Genomic DNA, 19,087 nt, shown 5'->3' with positions numbered 1-19,087 from the left:
GAGCCCCCCAAAAGGGGCTGAGCCTTGGTGCCAACACTCCGTGCCCCCCAAAAGGGGCTGAGCCTTGGTGCCAACACTCTGTGTCCCCCAAAAGGGGCTGAGCTTTGGTGCCAACACTTTGTGCCCCCCAAAAGGGGCTGAGCCTTGGTGCCAACACTCTGTGCCCCCCAAAAGGGGCTGAGCTTTGGTGCCAACATTTGGAGCCCCCCAAAAGGGGCTGAGCCTTGGTGCCAACACTTTGTGCCCCCCAAAAGGGGCTGAGCTTTGGTGCCAACACTTGGAGCCCCCCAAAAGGGGCTGAGCCTTGGTGCCAACACTCTGTGCCCCCCAAAAGGGGCTGAGCCTTGGTGCCAACACTTTGTGCCCCCCAAAAGGGGCTGAGCCTTGGTGCCAACACTCTGTGCCCCCCAAAAGGGGCTGAGCTTTGGTGCCAACACTTTGTGCCCCCCAAAAGGGGCTGAGCTTTGGTGCCAACACTTTGTGTCCCCCAAAAGGGGCTGAGCCTTGGAGCCAACACTTTGTGCCCCCCAAAAGGGGCTGAGCCTTGGTGCCAACACTTGGAGTCCCCCAAAAGGGGCTGAGCTTTGGTGCCAACACTTTGTGCCCCCCAGGCTAACTGAGAGCTGGGGCAAAGCCCAGGACAGGCTGCAGGGCTGGCCCTGTCTGGAGACTGAAGGAAAAGCAGGACAGGGCTGGCAAAGCTCCTGATTTCGGAGTGTGTGGGGCACTGGGCAGTGCCCTGCTGGGTGACCACCCTGCCCTCTCTCCTGAGGCTGCACAACCAGCCTGAGGAAACGCTGACTGGCCATTCCAAGGGTTGGTTACTCAGCCCAGAGCACGAAGCTTTGCTTGGGCTGTGGAGCAACTTCCCTCTGGGAGCTGGTGTGGAAATGGGCCTCGGTTAATTAAGCTTCGTTAGACCTTTCTGACCAGCTCTTAACTCACTTTGTATCACATTAAAGGTGGATACACAAAATCCAAGAAGGTTTTTTGTGTTTTTTAGCAGTGCCTGTGCTGCTCCTTCAACAGAGGCCGATGGCCTTGTTCAGTCCTCGCTCACAGAGCACAGCACAGGCTCTGATCCCCCCAAAACGCCCCAACCCAGGCAAAAACTCACAGTCACCAAAAACCTCAACACAGCAAACCCCTCTGGCTTTCCTTCCTCCTTACAGGGCTTCTAGAACCTCCTGGTTTACAGTAAAAAAGGAAATAAATCACCCTGACAATAATTGCTCACAGTGTAAAAACAGGAAGAGGGAAAAATGGTACGTGGGAAGTTCAGAGGCAGCTCCACAGCAAAAGCCAACCTTGGAAATATTGTTTGGCCACGTGAATTTAGGACAAAAGGCAGAGCCGGGCAATATTCCACTTGTTTGCTTTGGGCTGCCAGTTCTGCTCAGCGTTCCCACCAGGCTGGTTGTGTTTGGGGGTGCCAGGGTGACAGTGTTTGCTCCGAGGCTGGACATCCCAGGCTCTGCTCCAGGGACTGAGCTCCACAGGCTCTGCCGTGGGGTCTGCACAGGGGACCACGAGGAACGAATATTTATAAATGTGAAAGGCCACGTCTGTAGAGCTGGAGATGAACCACAGGCTCATGTAAAGCCTGGGCAGTGTCTGAGCACATCAGACTTGTATTAAGGACCTTAGTGTGCAAGTCTCTCTTTTTAATGTCCCCGTAGATGGAGAAGAAGAAATTTCTGTCAAATTTCCCTTTCTGTATAAACCAGAAACCAGAGGAGCCTTCCCTTGTCTTTTTCCCTAAGAATGGCTAAATCCTGTGGCCTGGGAACTGCTGTGGTGGTACAAAGCACATGTGTTTAAAAACATTCCACTTGGTGAATAAAAACATCAAGCAGCTGACTCTGGACTGTATATAAATAAATGGAAAGCTGACTAAAACAGAAATCTGTCTCTTGTGCCTGGCCTGGCTGCACAGGTGGCTCCAGCCTTCGCCAGGGCACGGGGCCTGCAGTTGGGAACACACATTTCTTTCCAAGTGGTTTCAAAAGTAGGTCACTGGGCAGTGGTACAGAGCAACCTACTTTTCAGAAGAGAAGAATCTTGGGTCAGGGAAATGTTTCCAACGGATCTGCACGTTCTGGAACACAAGCTGGGGCTGCTCTTTATGTAGGCCAATGTCCTAGCAACGGGGTATCGTTTTGACCTGAGCAAGGTGGACTGCAGCAATCTGTTCATCTTTAGTTACAAGGTCTAGCCTGGGACAGCAGTCAGGCCATCCCAGGGTGTGCAGCAAGCCCAGTTACTCTTCTGTTCAGACAAAACCAGGGCTACTTGCCACAGGGAAAAACAACATATATAAACTATATATGTGTATATTCCTATCTCATAACATTACTTATACCTGCCTCAGGTCTCTCTCACTGTTTGACACAGCATAATTATATTTATGTTTTTACAGTTGGGGAGATATTTTCTCCCTGAGCCTGTTACACTGCAATAAGGGCCAGACTTTGCTGAGTTCCACCCACGAGACAGACGGACTCGTGGCATGTTCCTGCCTGTCCCTCTGCTGCCAAGTTCAAGGGTTACAAAAATAGTGAGTCATAATTCTAAGTACTGTGAGATTGACTGTAACATTATGAGATTACCAAAAAAAGACAACTCTCTGAGTTTTGTTTTTAAAGCCTTATGCTAAAAATACCTTCAGTAAACCAAGTTTTTAATAAGCTACCAACTTAAGGAGCTGAAAGCTTAAGAGAAACAGATTGGTATCAAAAAGAGGAAAATGAGAGATGCTCCTCTGCCTCCCTGTTTGTTTAAGGAGTATTTTAACTTTGCAGGACTGTTGGGACTCAGCTGAAAGGTCTGTGCTGCCTGTAAACAGGCTTGGGCACGCCTGTCCCTGCGGGTCTGAGTGACCCAGAGGAACGCGGGTCAGTCCACTCTGCTCTGATGGAAGGACATTTTATAGACCCACCACTGGGCTAAAATCACAGGCTTGTGTGTGCATGTTGTGCCAGTGAAAGCAACAATTCAGAACTAGGTCTATTCTAAAAATTCCTGTGTGCTGGTCCCCAGCCTGGCTTTGGATCCGAGCCAAGCTGCAGTGCAGGGAGGGAGCTCGTTGCTCTGCTGCCTCCGAGCCCACCGAGCCTGTGGGCTCTGGGCTCAGGATTTTCAGCAGGACAGCAAAGAAGTGCCTTGAAAAACAGGCAGACAGACAGAAGTAAGCCCTAAAACGCTGTTAATCATTGTTAATATGTTTAACAGAACCTCTCAAACAGTGAACAAAAACAAACGCTGCCAAGGCCGTTCTGACCAGGCTTCATCCATTGGCCCAGGGCTGGCACCTCCTGCACTTTGTTTTCAGATCCAGCTTGGATCCCTTGGTGGTGAGGAGAATGTCCAGAGTGCTTCCCCCTCCACCACAGGAAGACTGATATTTTTCTCCCCTGGACTAACCATGTGGTTTTAACTACCTGTTCTTTTCAGTGCGGTGTCAGCTAAACACAACTTCTAGTTCCCTGCTGATTAGATAAAAACCATCCACAGTTCCTAATTCTCTTTCACCCACAAACATGTAGCTGCTTCCAGCGCTGCTTTGGGGATGAAAACGCTCTCCCAGGCAGGATTTCGGTGCGGGCTGTGAGCCAGGGCTGCAGAGCTGAGTCATTGTTACACAAGCAGAGCTGAGGCTGCACAGAAAAACCCCTTTGTACTTCAGCACAGCAACACGTCAGCTGCTGGACTTTGAGTACCACGAGCCTCCCACACAGAGAAACAACTGCCATTTACTGGACTTTTCCTCTTGTCCATCCCATCCTCTGAATCATTTTTCTTTCTCCAGTTTGCCTCGCAAGCTTAAGAGTAAATGCATTTTTCAGCCTCTGCTGAAGTCTGGCAAACATTGCATCAGCTTTGGAAGAAATGAAGTGAAAGCTGTTCACTCTCTGGGCACAAGGAAGGCCCTGCTGCCCGGGTACACTGACAAGACACTATGTGACCACTGGAATTTAGGGCTTTCAGCTCGGAATAGCTGTGAAATTTGTCATTATCCAGAGCTACACTGTAAAGCTCTTGGACTGACTGTTTATGTAGGAGCCAATTTTGAGCTCTGAGAATCCTCTGTAATGGAATGTGAAACAAATGAAAAAGGAGGAAGAGTATCTTTACTATGGCCTTAGGAAACCAAATTGCATTTTGTTTTTCCATTTTTGTCTTCTAGTTCTTTATCCTGAAATATCACAGGGGAGCAGAATTTAGATTCTCAAAACACTATCTAAATTTAAAATAAGCTGAATTAATTGTGGAGAGGCACAGAGAGTGACAGATTTGAAGATATTACATGGACTGCACACTCTCCAGTGTTCTCCCTGGAACTGCTTTTTGAGTATGAACAAGTGCTAGGGGTTCCTGACTGGCAGAGAGAAGGTAATTTGTGTGAACTGATCACTAATAAGCTCCTAAAACACATTCTGGCTTTCAGTGCAGTGCAGTTCAGAGGTTTTAGACAGGGCAGCCCATGTAGGATGGAAGCTGTGCCTGCTGCAACCTGCATGGGCTCAGTTTCAGTGTTTCCAGTTTCACCTCTGTGACTTCTCTCAAAATATAAGGTGACTAACACGAAATCCAGCATGGCTAAAGGTCTGGGAGTGGCTCAGATCAGGAGGTGCAGATGAACACGCTGCAATGGGCCAGAATTTGTCACACGAGGTGTATTAACACGGTTCCATTAGAATGAGTAACCAGGGCAGAGGTTCACGAGGGGTAACAGGAAACTAACTCGGTGCCCTTTCCTGCCATGGGGGAAGAGGTGCTGAGCCACAGGATTGATATGCAAATCCTGCCATGTGCCCTCTCGGGAGGCAGCCGGCACACTGGAGGAGCAAGTTCTCAAAGCTCCTTTCCAGACCAGAGTGCTGATAGATGTTTCATTCATTATTGTCTTTGACACATTCCTGGCTGAGCCTCTCCACAGACTGTCAGCTCACTTGTTTGCATCTTTCCCTGTTACCCTTCTTGGAAAGGCCAAGACATTAAGTCCTGTTGAATACAAATCCTTGATTAGAAGTCAAGCAAACTAAACGTCCAGTCCTGTGACACTGGGCACAAAGTTCATCCTTGGAATGCTTTTTTTTAAACCCCAATTGAATGTCACTCCAAAATTTGGACTCTTTTCTGCATTGAATAGTTTTACTTGAGAAACAGCATTGGCTTTCAGATGTTCAAGAATAGCTTTTTGTAAGGTATTTATCACTGGAAGAGTTTTCTTAAGTTTTGGGTTGTTTGGCTTTTTTATTATTTCTTTCTTTAGTTGTTTGGTTTTGGTTTGGTCCGTTTTTGTTTACCACCTCTCTTGATTATATTCCTTTTGAAGCCTTTGGTGACAGAATTTGTGAAAAGCTGTCCAGTGAGAATCCTGTTAGGAACCATTTCCCTGCAAGGCTGCCACAATGACTTCAAACCTCAGGAAGGTCTAAACACACTTCCAAAGGCTCATCCCAATCCATGGCCGTGTTGTCACACAGGGATCTTGTGTCTAACTGAGGGTGGTGCATAGCAGAGACGTGAAACAACAGACTTCAGCAGCACCTCAGGGCTGCAGGGCACCCTCACATCCCTGAATCTGGGAGGCATCATATGTTCACAATGAGAGGGAAAACTCAGGCTCCTGCCTGGCCTAAGCAGGGATCCTGGGGGGGAGAAGGAGCTGCTGTCCCTTGGGACACTCCATGAGCAGCACAGGCCGTGAACATCCTGTGACTTCCATTCCAGCTTTGCTGGCTCCCAGTGCCCACTGCCCCCAGCCCTGCCATGCCCCAGGCTCTGGAAATCACAGGATCATTAAGATTGGAGAAAACTTTGAGATCATCAAGTCCAGCTGTTCCCCCAGCACTGCCCAGTCCACCACTAAACCATGTCCCCAAGTGCCACGTCCAGTCATTTCTTGAACATTTCCAGCGATGGTCACTCAACCACTTCCTGTGCCAGGGCCTGACCACCCTTTCAGTGAATAAATTTTTTCCTAATATCCAACTTAGACCTCCCCTGGAGCAACTTTAGGTCCTTTCCTCTCATCCTTTCTTGTTCCCTGGAGCAGAGACTGAACCTCCCTGACTCCCCCCTACTGTCAGGGAGTTGCAGAGAGCCAAAAGGTCCCCCCTGAGCCTCCTTTTCTCCAGGTTGAGCCCCACCAGCTCCCTCAGCCCCTCCTGCTGCTCCAGCCCCTTCCCCAGCTCCGTTCCCTGCCCTGGACACGCTCCAGCCCCTCCATGTCTCTCTTGTCCTGAGGGTCTCAAAACTGACCCCAGGATTCGAGGTGTGGCCTCACCAGTGCCCAGCATAGCAGAGCAATCCCTACCCTGGTCTTGCAGGCCCTTCTACTGTTGATACAAGCCAGGATGCCACTGGCCTTGTTGGCCACCTGGGCATAGTGCCCCTCCCGTGCCCGCTGTCCCGCCGTGTCCCATCGCCACCCGTGTCCCCTCCCCGTGTCCCATTCCCTCCCTATCCCCTCCCCGTCGCCTCCCAGTTCCCTCTCTGTGTCCCATTCCCTTCCTATTCCCTCCTGTTCCCTCCCTATTCCCTCCTGTTCCCTCCCTATTTCCTCCCACTCCCTCCCGTCCCCTCCCCATGTCCCGTCCTCTCCCCATGTCCCGTCCCCCGTGCCCCGGTCCCGGCGCGGTGTCGCCCCCGTGCGGTGGCGGGGGATGCAGCGCGGCGGGGCGGGCGGGGCGCGGCGGGGCCGGGGCCGGGGCCGGGGCATCGCTGCTGCGGGCGGGCCCCTCCGGGCACGGGGCCGGGGCACGGGGGGACCCCCGGCCGGGCCGGGCACCCCCCGCACCTTCGATCTGGGCGCGCAGAGCGAGCGCTGGGTCGCCTTCCAGGAGCGGCACCGGCTGAGCTGCGAGGAGGCGGCGCGGCTGCTGCTGGACACGTAGTGAGTACCGGGGCCGGGGCGGCTGCCCCTGCCCCCGGCCCGCTGCTCCTGCCCCGCTGTCCCTGTCCCTGTCCCTGCCCCAGCCCGCTGTTTTTCTGATTCCCGTGGCTTTTTCTGCTAAAGCTTCCCGTGTTTTACGGCTCTCCCGTCAAAAACGTGCTTAGGGGCACCACAATCTCCACCCATGCCCTGCGCTCGCCCTTTGCCGAGCGCTGCCCAGCATCGCAGAACTGTATGAGAAACTGTCCCTGGGAGGGAAAATCCGAAAGGAAAATGTTTTTCCCTTGCCCCGCGCGGTGACTCTGCCCGCAGCTGTGGAGTGGCTGTGGGAGAGGGAGAAGCACCGGCTCAGAAATTCCTTGATCATAAAGCTCCCCTGCAATTACAATCCGAAATAAAACACGTTTCAAATACTATGTAAAGTCCAGTTATCTCTGCTTTTCTCAGCTTTTAAATGGAGCAATATTAGTGCTGTTGGAAGAGTTGTGGGGAAAATTGTGGGAAATTTCGGTTCTCAGTTCCAAGCAGGTTGTGCTGTGGTAGTAACCCTGGTTTCTGTGGGGTTGTGCAGGACACAGCTGGGTGACACTGTGACCAGGACTGTGGTGGGGAGCTCTCGTGTATAGAGTGGACAGTCCTCGAACTGCTGCTCTTCTTTCCTTTTCACCAGTTTAATTACACCACAAAAGCATTGCTGTGAGGACAAAAGCCATTTGCTACCTCACTCTGACACGTGTTATTAAAATACATTTGAGTGGATACATTTCCTGGTGTTCTGCAATTCCTCAGGGCAGACCTGAATAATCTTGGATATAGCCTTACTGCTTTCTTGGCCAGAAAAAGACAGTATGATCACAAGAGCTGTGTTGTTTGTCTCTCCAGTGAATACAGGGGCTTGGTCAAGCACACAGGAGGCTGTCACTGCGGAGCCGTCCGCTTTGAGGTCTGGGCTTCACCAGATCTGCACGTGTTTAACTGCAAGTGAGTTATTTTGGTCCCTGTTCTCACAGATATGAGTATTGGCTCGTCTGCTTTTCCAGCCTTAGAGCTAAAAGATGAGACAGCTGCAGAACTCCCTCTGAGCTGTTTCCCCAGGGTTTGTCCCTAATTATGTCCTGATCCAATATGAGACCAGTGCTGGGGATTTCATGTGCTGCTTCTTTAGGCAGGACTTCAGATTTCACAACCATGCTCATGCAGAAAGTGTCAGGAGAGATCTAATGAGTGCAGGTGCTCAGCCATCTGCTCTGTGTTTCCTCTCAGTGCAGTGGGCTCAGAGCACATCAGTCCCTTTTTAACTTGGTCTTCTCAAGTGACATTACATCTCTGACCACATGTGCCTCAAGCTAAAACACTCTGATTTCAGTAGTGATCCACCTTTGCCTGCAACTAATTTGCTTCTGGCTCATGGGTGGACTTCTGAACTTTACTTTCTTGTTTGCAAAGTAACAACGTTGGCAAAATTGGCCAAGTGTGGTCTGAACAATAAGATGGATTTCTCAGGGCTAGAGTTTGCCCTTAAGACTTGTGTATGTGAAGAGTATGTTTGGTGTAGAATACTTTCTGGGGGTACCTGAATAGGGTCAGACTGTTCCATGGGTGTGCTCAACCAAACACTACCGGCCCCACAGATACACTTTTGCCACTTACCTCTATGATGCCAACCAGGAGCCATTCTGTCAGGGGCATTTCTGTTCTCAAGACGTCCCTGCTAGATCTGCCTGCTGCACTACAACTTGTCCACTGTTTCTAGAAAAGTCTGCTTTTTCTTTTACAGTTGCAGCATTTGCACAAAGAAACAGAACAGACACTTCATTGTCCCAGCATCGCGCTTCAAGCTGCTGAAGGTACAGTGAGAGCACAGCAACACCATGGCCACGAGCTCGAGCAGTGTAATCCAGGGTCAGCCTGGATCCAAGCAACATGCCAGTTTCTATCCAAAGTTTGTCTGTGGCTGGCTGAGGGAAATGGCTGAATTTTACACTGTCTGGTGTGGGTGTGTTAGTGCATTTTATTTAGTGAGCTGATGCTGGAGCTCTTGCAGTTCTCAGGCTTGACTGTTATGGACATATGTACATACAGGGGTTCAGCAAAGGAGCATGAATGCAGAACTTTGTATCTCAAGTAAAGACAGGAAGGTGGTATTTTAAATTTTACATTTCTTAGCTATAGGGCCAAAGTAATTAATCCATCTATTTATACAGAAAACTTACACTGCTTTTCATTTGCTTAGGGTGCTGATAATTTGAGAACATACACCTTCAACACACACCGTGCCCAGCACACGTTCTGCAAGACCTGTGGTGTTCAGAGCTTTTATACTCCTCGCTCTAACCCAGATGGTTATGGTAGGTACAAAGAGAAAGCTGTGGTAACCACCAGGCAACCATTGTTTAAAGGCTCCACTGGATGCCAGCAGGACAGCAGGGAGCAGCATGTGTCTTAGGAGTTTGTTCCTAAAATGTTAAACATCTGGAACTGCAGCCTGAACCTGTAGCTCTTCCATAAGCAACAGTCTTACCTATGATGTGTGGGCTTCTGCCTGGTACAGGATTCTCACCCAGGCTCCTCAGCCTTACAACAATATCATTTGCTGTTCTCAGAGGCCCCATGCAGGGAGTGGTGCAGGCACCTCCCTCACTTCATGAAGAGCAGGGTTTGTGTACTGTCTTTCTCCAGGAATAGCTCCCCATTGCCTGGATGAGGGCACCGTGCGGACCATTATCACAGAGGATATCAATGGCAAGGAATGGGAGAAAGCAATGAAGGAGCACAAGACCATCAGAGACATGTCAAAACCCTGACACACCATTCCAGCAATAACTTGGAGTGCTGTTGTGGAACTGCAGTCTGGCATTTCCTGGGTGATGGATGTTGAAATCAATTTCTACATTACTGTTACCTGTTCTCTGTTTCTTAAATAAATCTTTCTATGCTGATTGTCTCACTCCTTTGTGACTTGCAGTTTTCAAACTGCCTCTGCTCTGTAAACCACTCCAGAGTTGCCAGTTTGGCACATTGCCTTTAGCTGTGCTAAAGTTAAAATCACAATATAAAAGACCTAGTTATGGTCTGGTTCTCTTGCACCTCCTTCCTGTGCCCTGCTGAAATTCTTGCAAGTTGATCTCCAGCCCCATGTTCTGAAGCCACAAGTGCTCATGTTTCACAAGGGACACTCTGAGAAGGTGGAGCCTGCAACACAATGTGTATGAAAGAAGCAGCAGCAAAGATCAGTGCAATTACAAACATTTGTATTACTTCTGATGTTTTATTCAAAAGCTTTGGCTTTTCAAAGTTCTGACTGAATAAGAAAGGGCTTGTGGTTCTGGTATCTGTGGAGATGGCACGTCCTTTGAAAAGTCCCTCCTGATACCTCATTTTACAAAAGTGCAAGAGATGCCAAGCAGTCCTTGCAGCTGTGTCTTCTTGGGGAAAGTTTGTGCCATGTCTTCTCCAATGCAGAATCCTTCTGCATTTGATTCCTAATGAAGTGAATCGAAATTTCTCGTGCTATTTAAGCTTCTACAGTGAGAAAATAGAGTAGCTGTTAAGCCCTGCTCATCTCAGTGTATCAGGCAACAAACCACTCGAAGGAAGTTCACACGGCTCATTTCTGCAGTCTGGAGAGTGAGACACAAAGAGCATCCCCATCCTCTTGGGCAGGTAACACAGGAGTGTCCTTTACTCCTGGGCCTGGCATGGTCTTTTTTTTTGGCTCATCCTTTCACTCCTGGAGTTGTGGGCCACATCCTGCTACAGGAGGCGCAGTGAATTGACCACCATGTAACGTGAGAAGAGCACGTAGAGGTGGCGGAACCAGAGGAGTTGGCTGCGATGGCACCGCATGGCCCTCTGGAAGGAAAGAGTTGAGAGAGCATTACAGGAACCTTCCAGACCTCATGTGAGGGCAGCTTCCTAGGCCTCCTGTGAGGTTCACTGCCAATTTATAGGGCAGCCTGTTTTCAGTGAGCAGGGCAGAGGCAGTGGGAGGTGGGAGGCTGCCTAATCCACAGGGCTGGAGGGCAGGGAGAGGCCTCTCTGCCCCTGTGCTGCTGGTGTGGTGGTGCCCAATGTTCAGAGGGTCCTCTGTTATCAGCTGCAGATTTGTGCTGAGACTGTATTTGTCACTTCTAACTCCTCCTCCCCACACGATCTCATGCCTGTGTTCACATGCTGGGGAAGCAGGAACCTGAGAGGTGGGAACAGCCCTGCTTTGCTTCCCACTGTGCACTGCCAGCTGAAACAGAATCTACTGCAGGGCACCAGTCCAGAAGGGTCAGGTTTCAGAAACAAAAAACACAAGGCAATAAGGAACACCACCTCTATCTGAGCAGTTTCCATATCTAACTCTTATCTTCTGGCAGCCTCAAAAGCAGGAAAATTCTGTAATTTGTGAATTAACTGTACTGTTTTCTGGACAAATATTTTGAGGCTCTGGAGTTAATCAGATCCTGATACAGCAAACTGTGGACTAAATGTGTGAGATCTCATGCAGCAAAATAGTTTAAAAATGAACAGTAAAAGAAACTCTTTGGACCACAAGTTCACAGGCTGTTCCCATCTTTAAGTTAGAGCTGTGATCCAAGGATGGATCATGCCAGTCCTTGACAGGCCACTCGTGTTCAGAATATTATGTTGGATCCAGTCTCTGAAACACACCCTGCATCCTGGACACAGTGCAAAACTCAGTGCTCTGTGACTACTGGAGATCTCTGAGCTGCCAATCTGCTCAGCCCCAGCCCATCACACAGCACATGAGGTAACCTGTTGTGTTCATTCATGTTTTACAAATCACTGGAGACATTCCTTAGTGACATTTATAATGTGCATGTGCAGCCACTTAAGAAATTCCCTGTGAATGGGGTGCTTCTGACTAAAGCCTTCACAATGAGGATGAGCCATCTGAACAGGTTAAACAGGTGCCCCAGGTCTCACCTTGGCCTGCTCAGTCTCCTCCTCTGAGAGGATGAAGAGCACATCCGTGGGCAGGAGGCAGGAAAGGGGCACGTCCAGGAAGGAAATGTATTTCCGCACGAGACTGACTGACTCAAGCACGAGCACGTGGCACCCTGCCCAGAGAGACAGGATTGTTATTTCCAAACAACAGTTCTGCAAGGTGTCCTTCTCTCCAGGCTCAGCAGCTCTTTGCAGGCTCCCCTGTGCTGCTGCACTCGGGAATCCTGGTGCAAAAGGGGAGCAACTTTTTCTCATGGTTGCACCAGGATCTCCTTCTGCCCAGTGCATGTTTATGACCATTTGTACTGGTTGTTTTTCTATGTATGACTATTTGGACTGGTTCTTGTTCTGTACAGTCTGTTGAAAGCAAAACTTAGCTTTGACTACCCCAAAAACTGGTTGGTTTGGGGTTTTTTTGCTTGTAATTAAATTATTCCTACGTAATGATGATTCTCTGAATGCTGGCACTATATCATATAATGGAAATTTAATACAACAGTCTCTGGTTCAGCTACCAAAGTGAAATTTCATCTTTGTCTCCAATTCTTAGCTACAGAATAAATATTTACATGTCTCTGGAATGGCTATATCAAATATTAACTCAGGCAGGCAGTTACTCTTTCAGAGAGTTCCAGAATACCTTGCTCAGATGTCTGTGATGAAGCAGAGGAAGGTAACATATTTAAAGATTCTGCTGGTGTGAGAGGGTTTTTTTCCCCTGTTTTAAAGATCCCGTTGAACTCAGAAGTTAATTGCTATTTTTTTTACTATGGCTAAATTGTCTTCATTGGTGAGCTCACTACTGATGGTCCCATTTAGAGCTTGTAGCTCTCAAGGGATCTGCATTGGGATTTCCTGGGGCTTGGAAGCTGCTGTGATTATGCTCCACACTTCACACATTGTATTAAAGTTTGACAGAAGAGGCCAAAGTCACAGTTTACACAGGTGGTCAGAGGCACAATTCAATTCACAATTAGACTGTCTTCAGTGTGCCCTGAAACAGTGAAATTACCCAAACGAGACACAGAGCAAAGCTGAACTGCTGCAGAGGCTCCTGATGCACCATTTCAGGGTGGGAAGCCTCTGCTCAGGTCTAATAAGTGCTTAAGCAAAGGGACAAACAGCACAGCACCACCTTCTATGAATCCCCTGCTAAGGGAGTTGTGTCCCAGCCTCTTTGCAGTGATGCTGACTCATTTCACCACCAAGAAAGGGCTTGCTTTTATTCCAGCCAAAGCCTGCAATGGCAGGATGTGGCAGCCCCGTGGACTCCCCCAGCACATCTCTAGGATCTTTCAATTCCTTGCTCTCTTCTCTCTCCTTCAAGAGAAGCATGTACAACTTGTTCCATCTTTTCAATAGCCCTTTTCACTCTCCAAAGCAAAACTGTCAAGTCCTTATTTCAGTATCTCAGAGGGCTCCTGAGCCACACTCCCCTTCCACTGATCTTGGGGTGTGACTCCCCAGCAGGACGGACTGGAGTTATTCTACAAGGAGGTATTTTCTCCCGCCGTGGGCAGCGATGGGCAGGGGCAGAGGCCTCGAGGGAAATCACTGCCATTTCCACCAACCAAGCGCTGACAGGAGCCTGAGCCGTGCCGGGACCTGGAGCAAAGCGCTGCCGGAGCTCGGGGAGCCGCCGGGAGATGGCGGTGTCCGCCGCCCGCGGGACCCGCAGCGCTGCCCGCCCGGCTCAGCCTCTGCCCGCTCTGCCTCCCACTCCCAGCCCAGCCGTGCCACAGCCCTGTCCCCACCTCCGTCCTCCCGCAGCCTCAGCCCCAGCCCTGCAAGGTCACGGCGGTCCGTGAGCAGCAGCGGTGCGATGCCATCCGCAAGGAGCGCCGGCTGCCCTGGCCGTGCGGGAATGCAGGGGAGCCCTGGGATCAGGAGCGCCGGCTGCCCTGGCCGTGCGGGAATGCAGGGGAGCCCTGGGATCAGCAGGGATGGGTTGTGGCAGTTCCCGATCCCGAGCCTGAGCCCCCCGTGTCGCCGCCGGACACCTGCACAAGCGGCAGCATTGCTGTTTGGCTGCCATCAGTGTCAGTGCTCCTGCAAAGGATGCTCTGCAGGGGCAAGGGCTGCACTTGCTCACCAACAAAAGTGCCCTGACCGTTCTTTTACTGCCACTACAGAATTTGTTTCCAAACTTGGAAGGAAACGTGTGATGTGCCATGAGTGGGGGAGCCACTCTTCCCCCTTCTCTGCAGAGATCCTCTGGGCTGTTGCTGGGGGTGGTTTGGGAGAAAAGAATTAGTGCTGCACTGTGGCAGAGGGAAGGAATAGATACGGATCTTCTTGCTCATTGTCAGCATTCCCACTGGACACCTGTTTGTGGGGCAAGAGCAAAAAAGGGACAATGGCTCTTTCCTTTCCTGGTTGTTAGTGGACTCTGGCAATGCCATGTGAATTCCTACTTGCAATGATGGGAAGAGAGGCCTGGCACAGGGTTACCCACCAGGCTCTCTGAAGCCTGGGCTGCTCTGTTAATAAAATATTCTCTCCCTCCCCTCATTTTTTCCCCTGAGAAATATTATTGCTGTAGCAGTTATGCCCTTTTGTTCCCCACAGCTCAGCAATAAGGGCTCAAAACCACTGCAAGTGATTTCAGGATCCATCAGAGTGACCTGCTGGGCCCTGCTCGGTCAGATCAGGCAAAGTGGTGGCATTCAGCCTCCCAAAAAAAGGGCATTCTGAGAGCCTTCTGTGTCAGTGGTATGACAAGGATCTCATGTGCTGACAGCAAAGCCTGCTCCACATGGGAATGTGAGATGAAATGAAGCAGGGAAGGAATGTACAGTCCAGGGAGAGATGGAAAAGGGTTCAGAGAAACAGGCTGCTCCCTGCCAGGCAGGGTGAGAGCAGTGCTGCCATTGAGGAGTCCACTCTGTGACACCAGCAGGTGAAGCTTTTCAGAGCCTGTTGTGACTGTGACCTGGGCAGGATGGGATTAGCAGTGTAATACAACCTCTCTGGGTTGGCAGAAAGGGCAGGATCAATATAGCTCATGGATTAGGCCTAGAATAGAAGTGTGTGAAGCCTGCAGCCTGCTCGGCTTGGCTTTCCACCTCCAAACCACGCAGGCAGCAGGTATGCCCAGCACGAGGAGCTCTGGGGCAGAGCTGTGTGTGCTGCAGGCCTGCACTGCATACCAGTGATGGAGGGATGGAGGCACACCAGTTCTCCTGGAGGAGCACTGCTTACAGCTGGAAGGGCCCCGGGGCAGGGTGGAAGCATATCCAGCAGCTGTCTTGGCTCCTTGAGACAAGCCCATGTGCTTGTGCCCAGGCTGGAGAACTTGATTACAGATTATAAAAAGCCTGTTGTGTTTATGCTGGCTAAAGGCATTAGAAAGCAAAGCAGGATATTTAGGGTGCTCATTTGCATATCACTGAGGCAATGCAAGGCTTAGGTGGCTTTTGCATTTGCAGAGAGATTTTCTGTGGATTCCCTGATCACATGGGCTTGCACAGGTTCACCCACACACAGTTCCCTCTTACCAAGAGCAGAGCAGCACATTTCCATGGCCTGAACATGCCTTTCAGCTCTATCCAGACAGCCTCAATCCCAACATCACTCCTGTTTCATTAAGCCCCTCTGATGCACAGCCCTGCACGGCTGCCAGATCAAATTATAAATACTGGGAATTTCAATGAGACTGGAACTATATTTGGAAAGGCTTAGCGTAAGCAGCAGCATGGGAGCTCCCCGTTCCTTTGGTGTTTGTAGGTCATGTCAGATGTGATGTAATCAGAGCAGCAAGGCTTTCACACAGCTCCAGGACTCTCCTGATGCTGCTGCAGAAATGGCAGTGTTCTCTAGTCATAGGTCTGTCTCAAATTGGAATGAATTTGAGGCTCAGCCCACACTCAGGACCGTAGTGAATCCAACAAACCTGCATGAACAGCACATGAAAGGGGCTCAGTGTAGATGGGGCCTGACAGCCAGCAGTGACATCAACCACTGCAGGTCCTTGTCCTTTGTACTGCACACAGAGCTCTGCTGCATCCCAAAGCTGAACAAAGAAAAGGTCCTAGGAAAGAAGCTGGCATTATACTCCTCTTTCATAAATTGGGGAACTGAAGAGACTGGAGGCAGAACTCAGCTAAAGGGCATTCTGCCATCTTGGCTCATGCTCTCTCATTAGGTCTGCAACTTCCTGCTAGCAGAGAATTAAAACTGATTTGCTGTGACTCATTCAAGTCCTACAATGATTTGGGAATTAGCATTAAAGGAACAGAGCCCAGCTGGCTGCTGAGGGAACAGGAGGTTGACTGGGTGGGCCTGGTTGAGCCACCTTCCCATGCTCTGTCCAAAGAGCTGACTGACAGCTTTGTGCCTGAACCAGTTCCACACTTTGTCCCTGAGTCAGGCAGTGTTTGCTGGAGATAAGGGCTGCAGCTCTGGTCTGGCACAGCAGCTACAAAAGAGGTCAGGAGCAACCTGCTTCTGTAATTTGTTTCCTTTCCCTGCTTGTGCAGAGGGTTTCTCTGGGATTCTTGCTCATTTACAGATGAAAGAAGACATTACAACAATTTGTTGTGCCACTGCAGATTTCAGACACCTTTCCTGAGCACCTTTTGATGGAAGCTTAACTTGGTACATGTAAACATTTTTGGCTTAGCTAGTAATGGTTTTCGAGGCCTTTGCCACAATAAATCAAAAAGGCTTGTAAGACATGACAAAAAACTGTGACTAAGCTGAGAGACCTGAATACACACAAGACAGCAAGAGGCAAAGGCCAAACACTGAATCACAGCACCAAGAAAGGACAATCCCTAAGGACAGAAAAGTGACTGCAGAGAACCCTGGGCAGGTGAAAACTGCAGGGAGATAAAAGGCCAAGGAAGAATTGAACTGTGGGGGTTTTTGCATTGCAGGGATGAGTTGGGCAGCTGAACCCTGGGCAGAACGTTGATGTAAACAACTGCCCAGTGCCTGCAGGGGCAGGGATGTGAGGTGACCTACCTTCAGGTAACTTCCCCTCTGAATGCAGGTACCTGTGAAAGAAGAGAGACACATGGGTGAACCCTCAGTGGAGTTACCCAAACCCTGAGTTTACAGGTACAAATTCTGTACACTAAACCAATCCTTTTCTCTTCACACACACACACACCCCCATTGCTCACACTATTGTGCCATTACTTTCCTCATCCTGGCTGCTGGGACACATCACAAATAAGCTCTATGAATCCAGTTCATTCTCAAACTTCTCAAGTTGCTCTAAGGGAAACTACAAGAGGTTTCCAAGGGCTATTCACCTCTGGGAGAACTGGCAGTTTAAAGCCCAGGGTCTGCTGGCCAGCAAATTGCCTCAGCAGCTCCTCTTTGGGGACCAGCTTCTTTTTTTCCAACCCATGCTGGCACTGGGACACCTGAGAAGCTGCTCTGGCTTTTTGCTCACTAAGACTTTGATCCCTTCCTGACTTTGTCCTGGATAGTCTCTGTAGCAAAAGTGCTTCCCTTGGAAACAGGACGAGGGGACCAGTGCAGGAGATGAGAACAGTGAAGGCACTTCCATCGAGGAGCATAAGCAAATGATCCTGGTATGGTGAAAGCATCAGAGGGTATTAGCTTCAATTCCTTTTTAATTCTCTTGTTTTTCCTCCTCTAGCCTGTGGCTCATGGCTTTGGAGCAATTGTGCTGACATGCCCATCTGCATCCCCCCGAGCTGGCCCGTGGCAGGGCTGGGAGGCAGCAGCTCTCCGGCAGATGGCACTCAGGGCTGTCCCACGCCTGCCCTCCCATCAGGAAAAAAATCCCAAACAATGGAACATTTGCCAAAAGGAGAAAAAAAAATGAAAAATGAAAAAAAAGAAAAGTTATTTAACCCTGTGTAATATTTAAAGAGATTGTTATCACCTTATAGTGGTGTATTTAATGAAGGACAATGTGCCAGTTCATGTGTAAATCAACCAGGATCAAACATGCATTATATGTAAACTGCTGTGTTTCTCCAGTCACTTTCAAACTAGGATTATCTCTGGCTGTTGGTGAAGTTCAAGGAAAAGGATTAGCTACACAGGCACAGACAAAATAGGAAGCACTGAGTAATGAATATCCAACAAAATTCAAAGCAAAAGTCAGGCCAGAAATGCAGGTCATGGCAGAACTCAAACAGCAATCAGAAAACATGCCTTGCACAGATTCTCCTGCCAATGGTCTCTGCTCCAGAGCCCAAGTTCTGCAAGCAATACCATTTCCTACCAAACAATGGCCTTGGAATACTGACTTGGCCACCTTCTACCCCACCACTCAAGTCTTACTGCTCTGACAAAGATTGTTAAATGTTGCCTTGTAAACATTACCAGCGATTTTTTGTGGGCAGTGGTGGGAAGAAGGTTTAAGTATTGCCATTAATATCTGCTCTGCTCTTCTGCCAGAGGTTTCTTCCCCAACAAGCAGAGTCTGGCCACCCAAAGAAGTGATTCAGCACTTGGTACAGCAGGCAGGGTGGGAACTTTATAGAACAAGCTTGGAGAGATAAAGCAGTGAGTGGTTGTGAAATCTGGCAAACTATCTGAGGGCCCAATGTCTGTTCTGGGTGTGCTGCTCTGCCATGGAGGCACCTTCAAAGCACTAACTGAGCTGCTCCCAGAGGGAACTAATAATAACCATTCCTGCCACTAGAAGCAGGAGCAAGAGATCCAGTTCATATGGAAACATTTCAGCAGGAGCAGGGAGCATCTTCAGCAGGGCAGGGGAGTTTTATTCAGTAGCAAATTAAGGAGTTTGTGCTGCATAAAGGTTCAGGGAGTCACAAACTGTATTTTGATTACTGAAAAGTCCTCTAAGCTGCTGCCAGCAGAGTTGTCACCCATCTGTCAGAACAGGCATGAAGAAACTGCTTCTTTCTGCTCATCCTTTTTGTCCCAATCCAAACGCTTCAGTTCTCAGCAAGGCTCAGTGCAGAGCTGTGGGAATGGGCTCCACCCAGCTCTGTGTGCAGGGGAATTGCAGCCTTGCTCATTTGTATTTCTCAGGCAAGAGATACTCTGTGGTTGCAGAGAGAGAGAGAGAAACATAAAACTCTACCTCCTGCACACGTTCTCCAAACAGCCAATCCTCTCCAAAGCCATCCTCTCGCTCCCATCTCCACCCTGCTGGAGTGTCTCCATCAGACACTTCCAAGTAGGGGAGAGGTTGCAGCTCTCAGTTGTTGCCATTTTGGGAATGTTGTTTTACAGATTGGACTTGCTGTGGTTTGGATGAAATGAAAGAGTTTGGCATAA

General features: G+C 49.5%; 2 protein-coding genes across 2 annotated transcripts in view; one reads left to right on the top strand and one right to left on the bottom strand.

Moving 5' to 3' along the window:
• The first annotated feature begins 6,671 nt into the window (after positions 1-6,671).
• Positions 6,672-9,840, top strand: CENPV (centromere protein V). Its single transcript, XM_071574991.1, has 5 exons — positions 6,672-6,901; positions 7,784-7,882; positions 8,679-8,748; positions 9,135-9,249; positions 9,581-9,840. The coding sequence occupies exons 1-5, from the start codon at positions 6,672-6,674 to the stop codon at positions 9,703-9,705; spliced, it is 639 nt and encodes a 212-aa protein (XP_071431092.1). The 3' UTR covers positions 9,706-9,840.
• Positions 9,841-10,101: 261 nt separating this feature from the next.
• Positions 10,102-19,087, bottom strand: part of PIGL (phosphatidylinositol glycan anchor biosynthesis class L) — a 54,643-nt gene continuing 45,657 nt past the window's right edge. The window contains exons 5-7 of the mRNA XM_071574956.1: positions 16,823-16,854; positions 11,837-11,970; positions 10,102-10,753 (exon numbers count right to left, since the gene is read on the bottom strand). Coding sequence (XP_071431057.1) covers positions 10,655-10,753; positions 11,837-11,970; positions 16,823-16,854 — 265 coding nt within the window. The 3' untranslated portion in view covers positions 10,102-10,654. The remainder of the gene's footprint in view (positions 10,754-11,836; positions 11,971-16,822; positions 16,855-19,087) is intronic.

Source organism: Pithys albifrons, chromosome 21 (assembly GCF_047495875.1).
Source record: "Pithys albifrons albifrons isolate INPA30051 chromosome 21, PitAlb_v1, whole genome shotgun sequence".
Taxonomy (NCBI): domain Eukaryota; kingdom Metazoa; phylum Chordata; class Aves; order Passeriformes; family Thamnophilidae; genus Pithys; species Pithys albifrons.
Note: the sequence above shows the minus strand (reverse complement) of the source record. Positions and strands in the feature narration are given on the sequence as shown.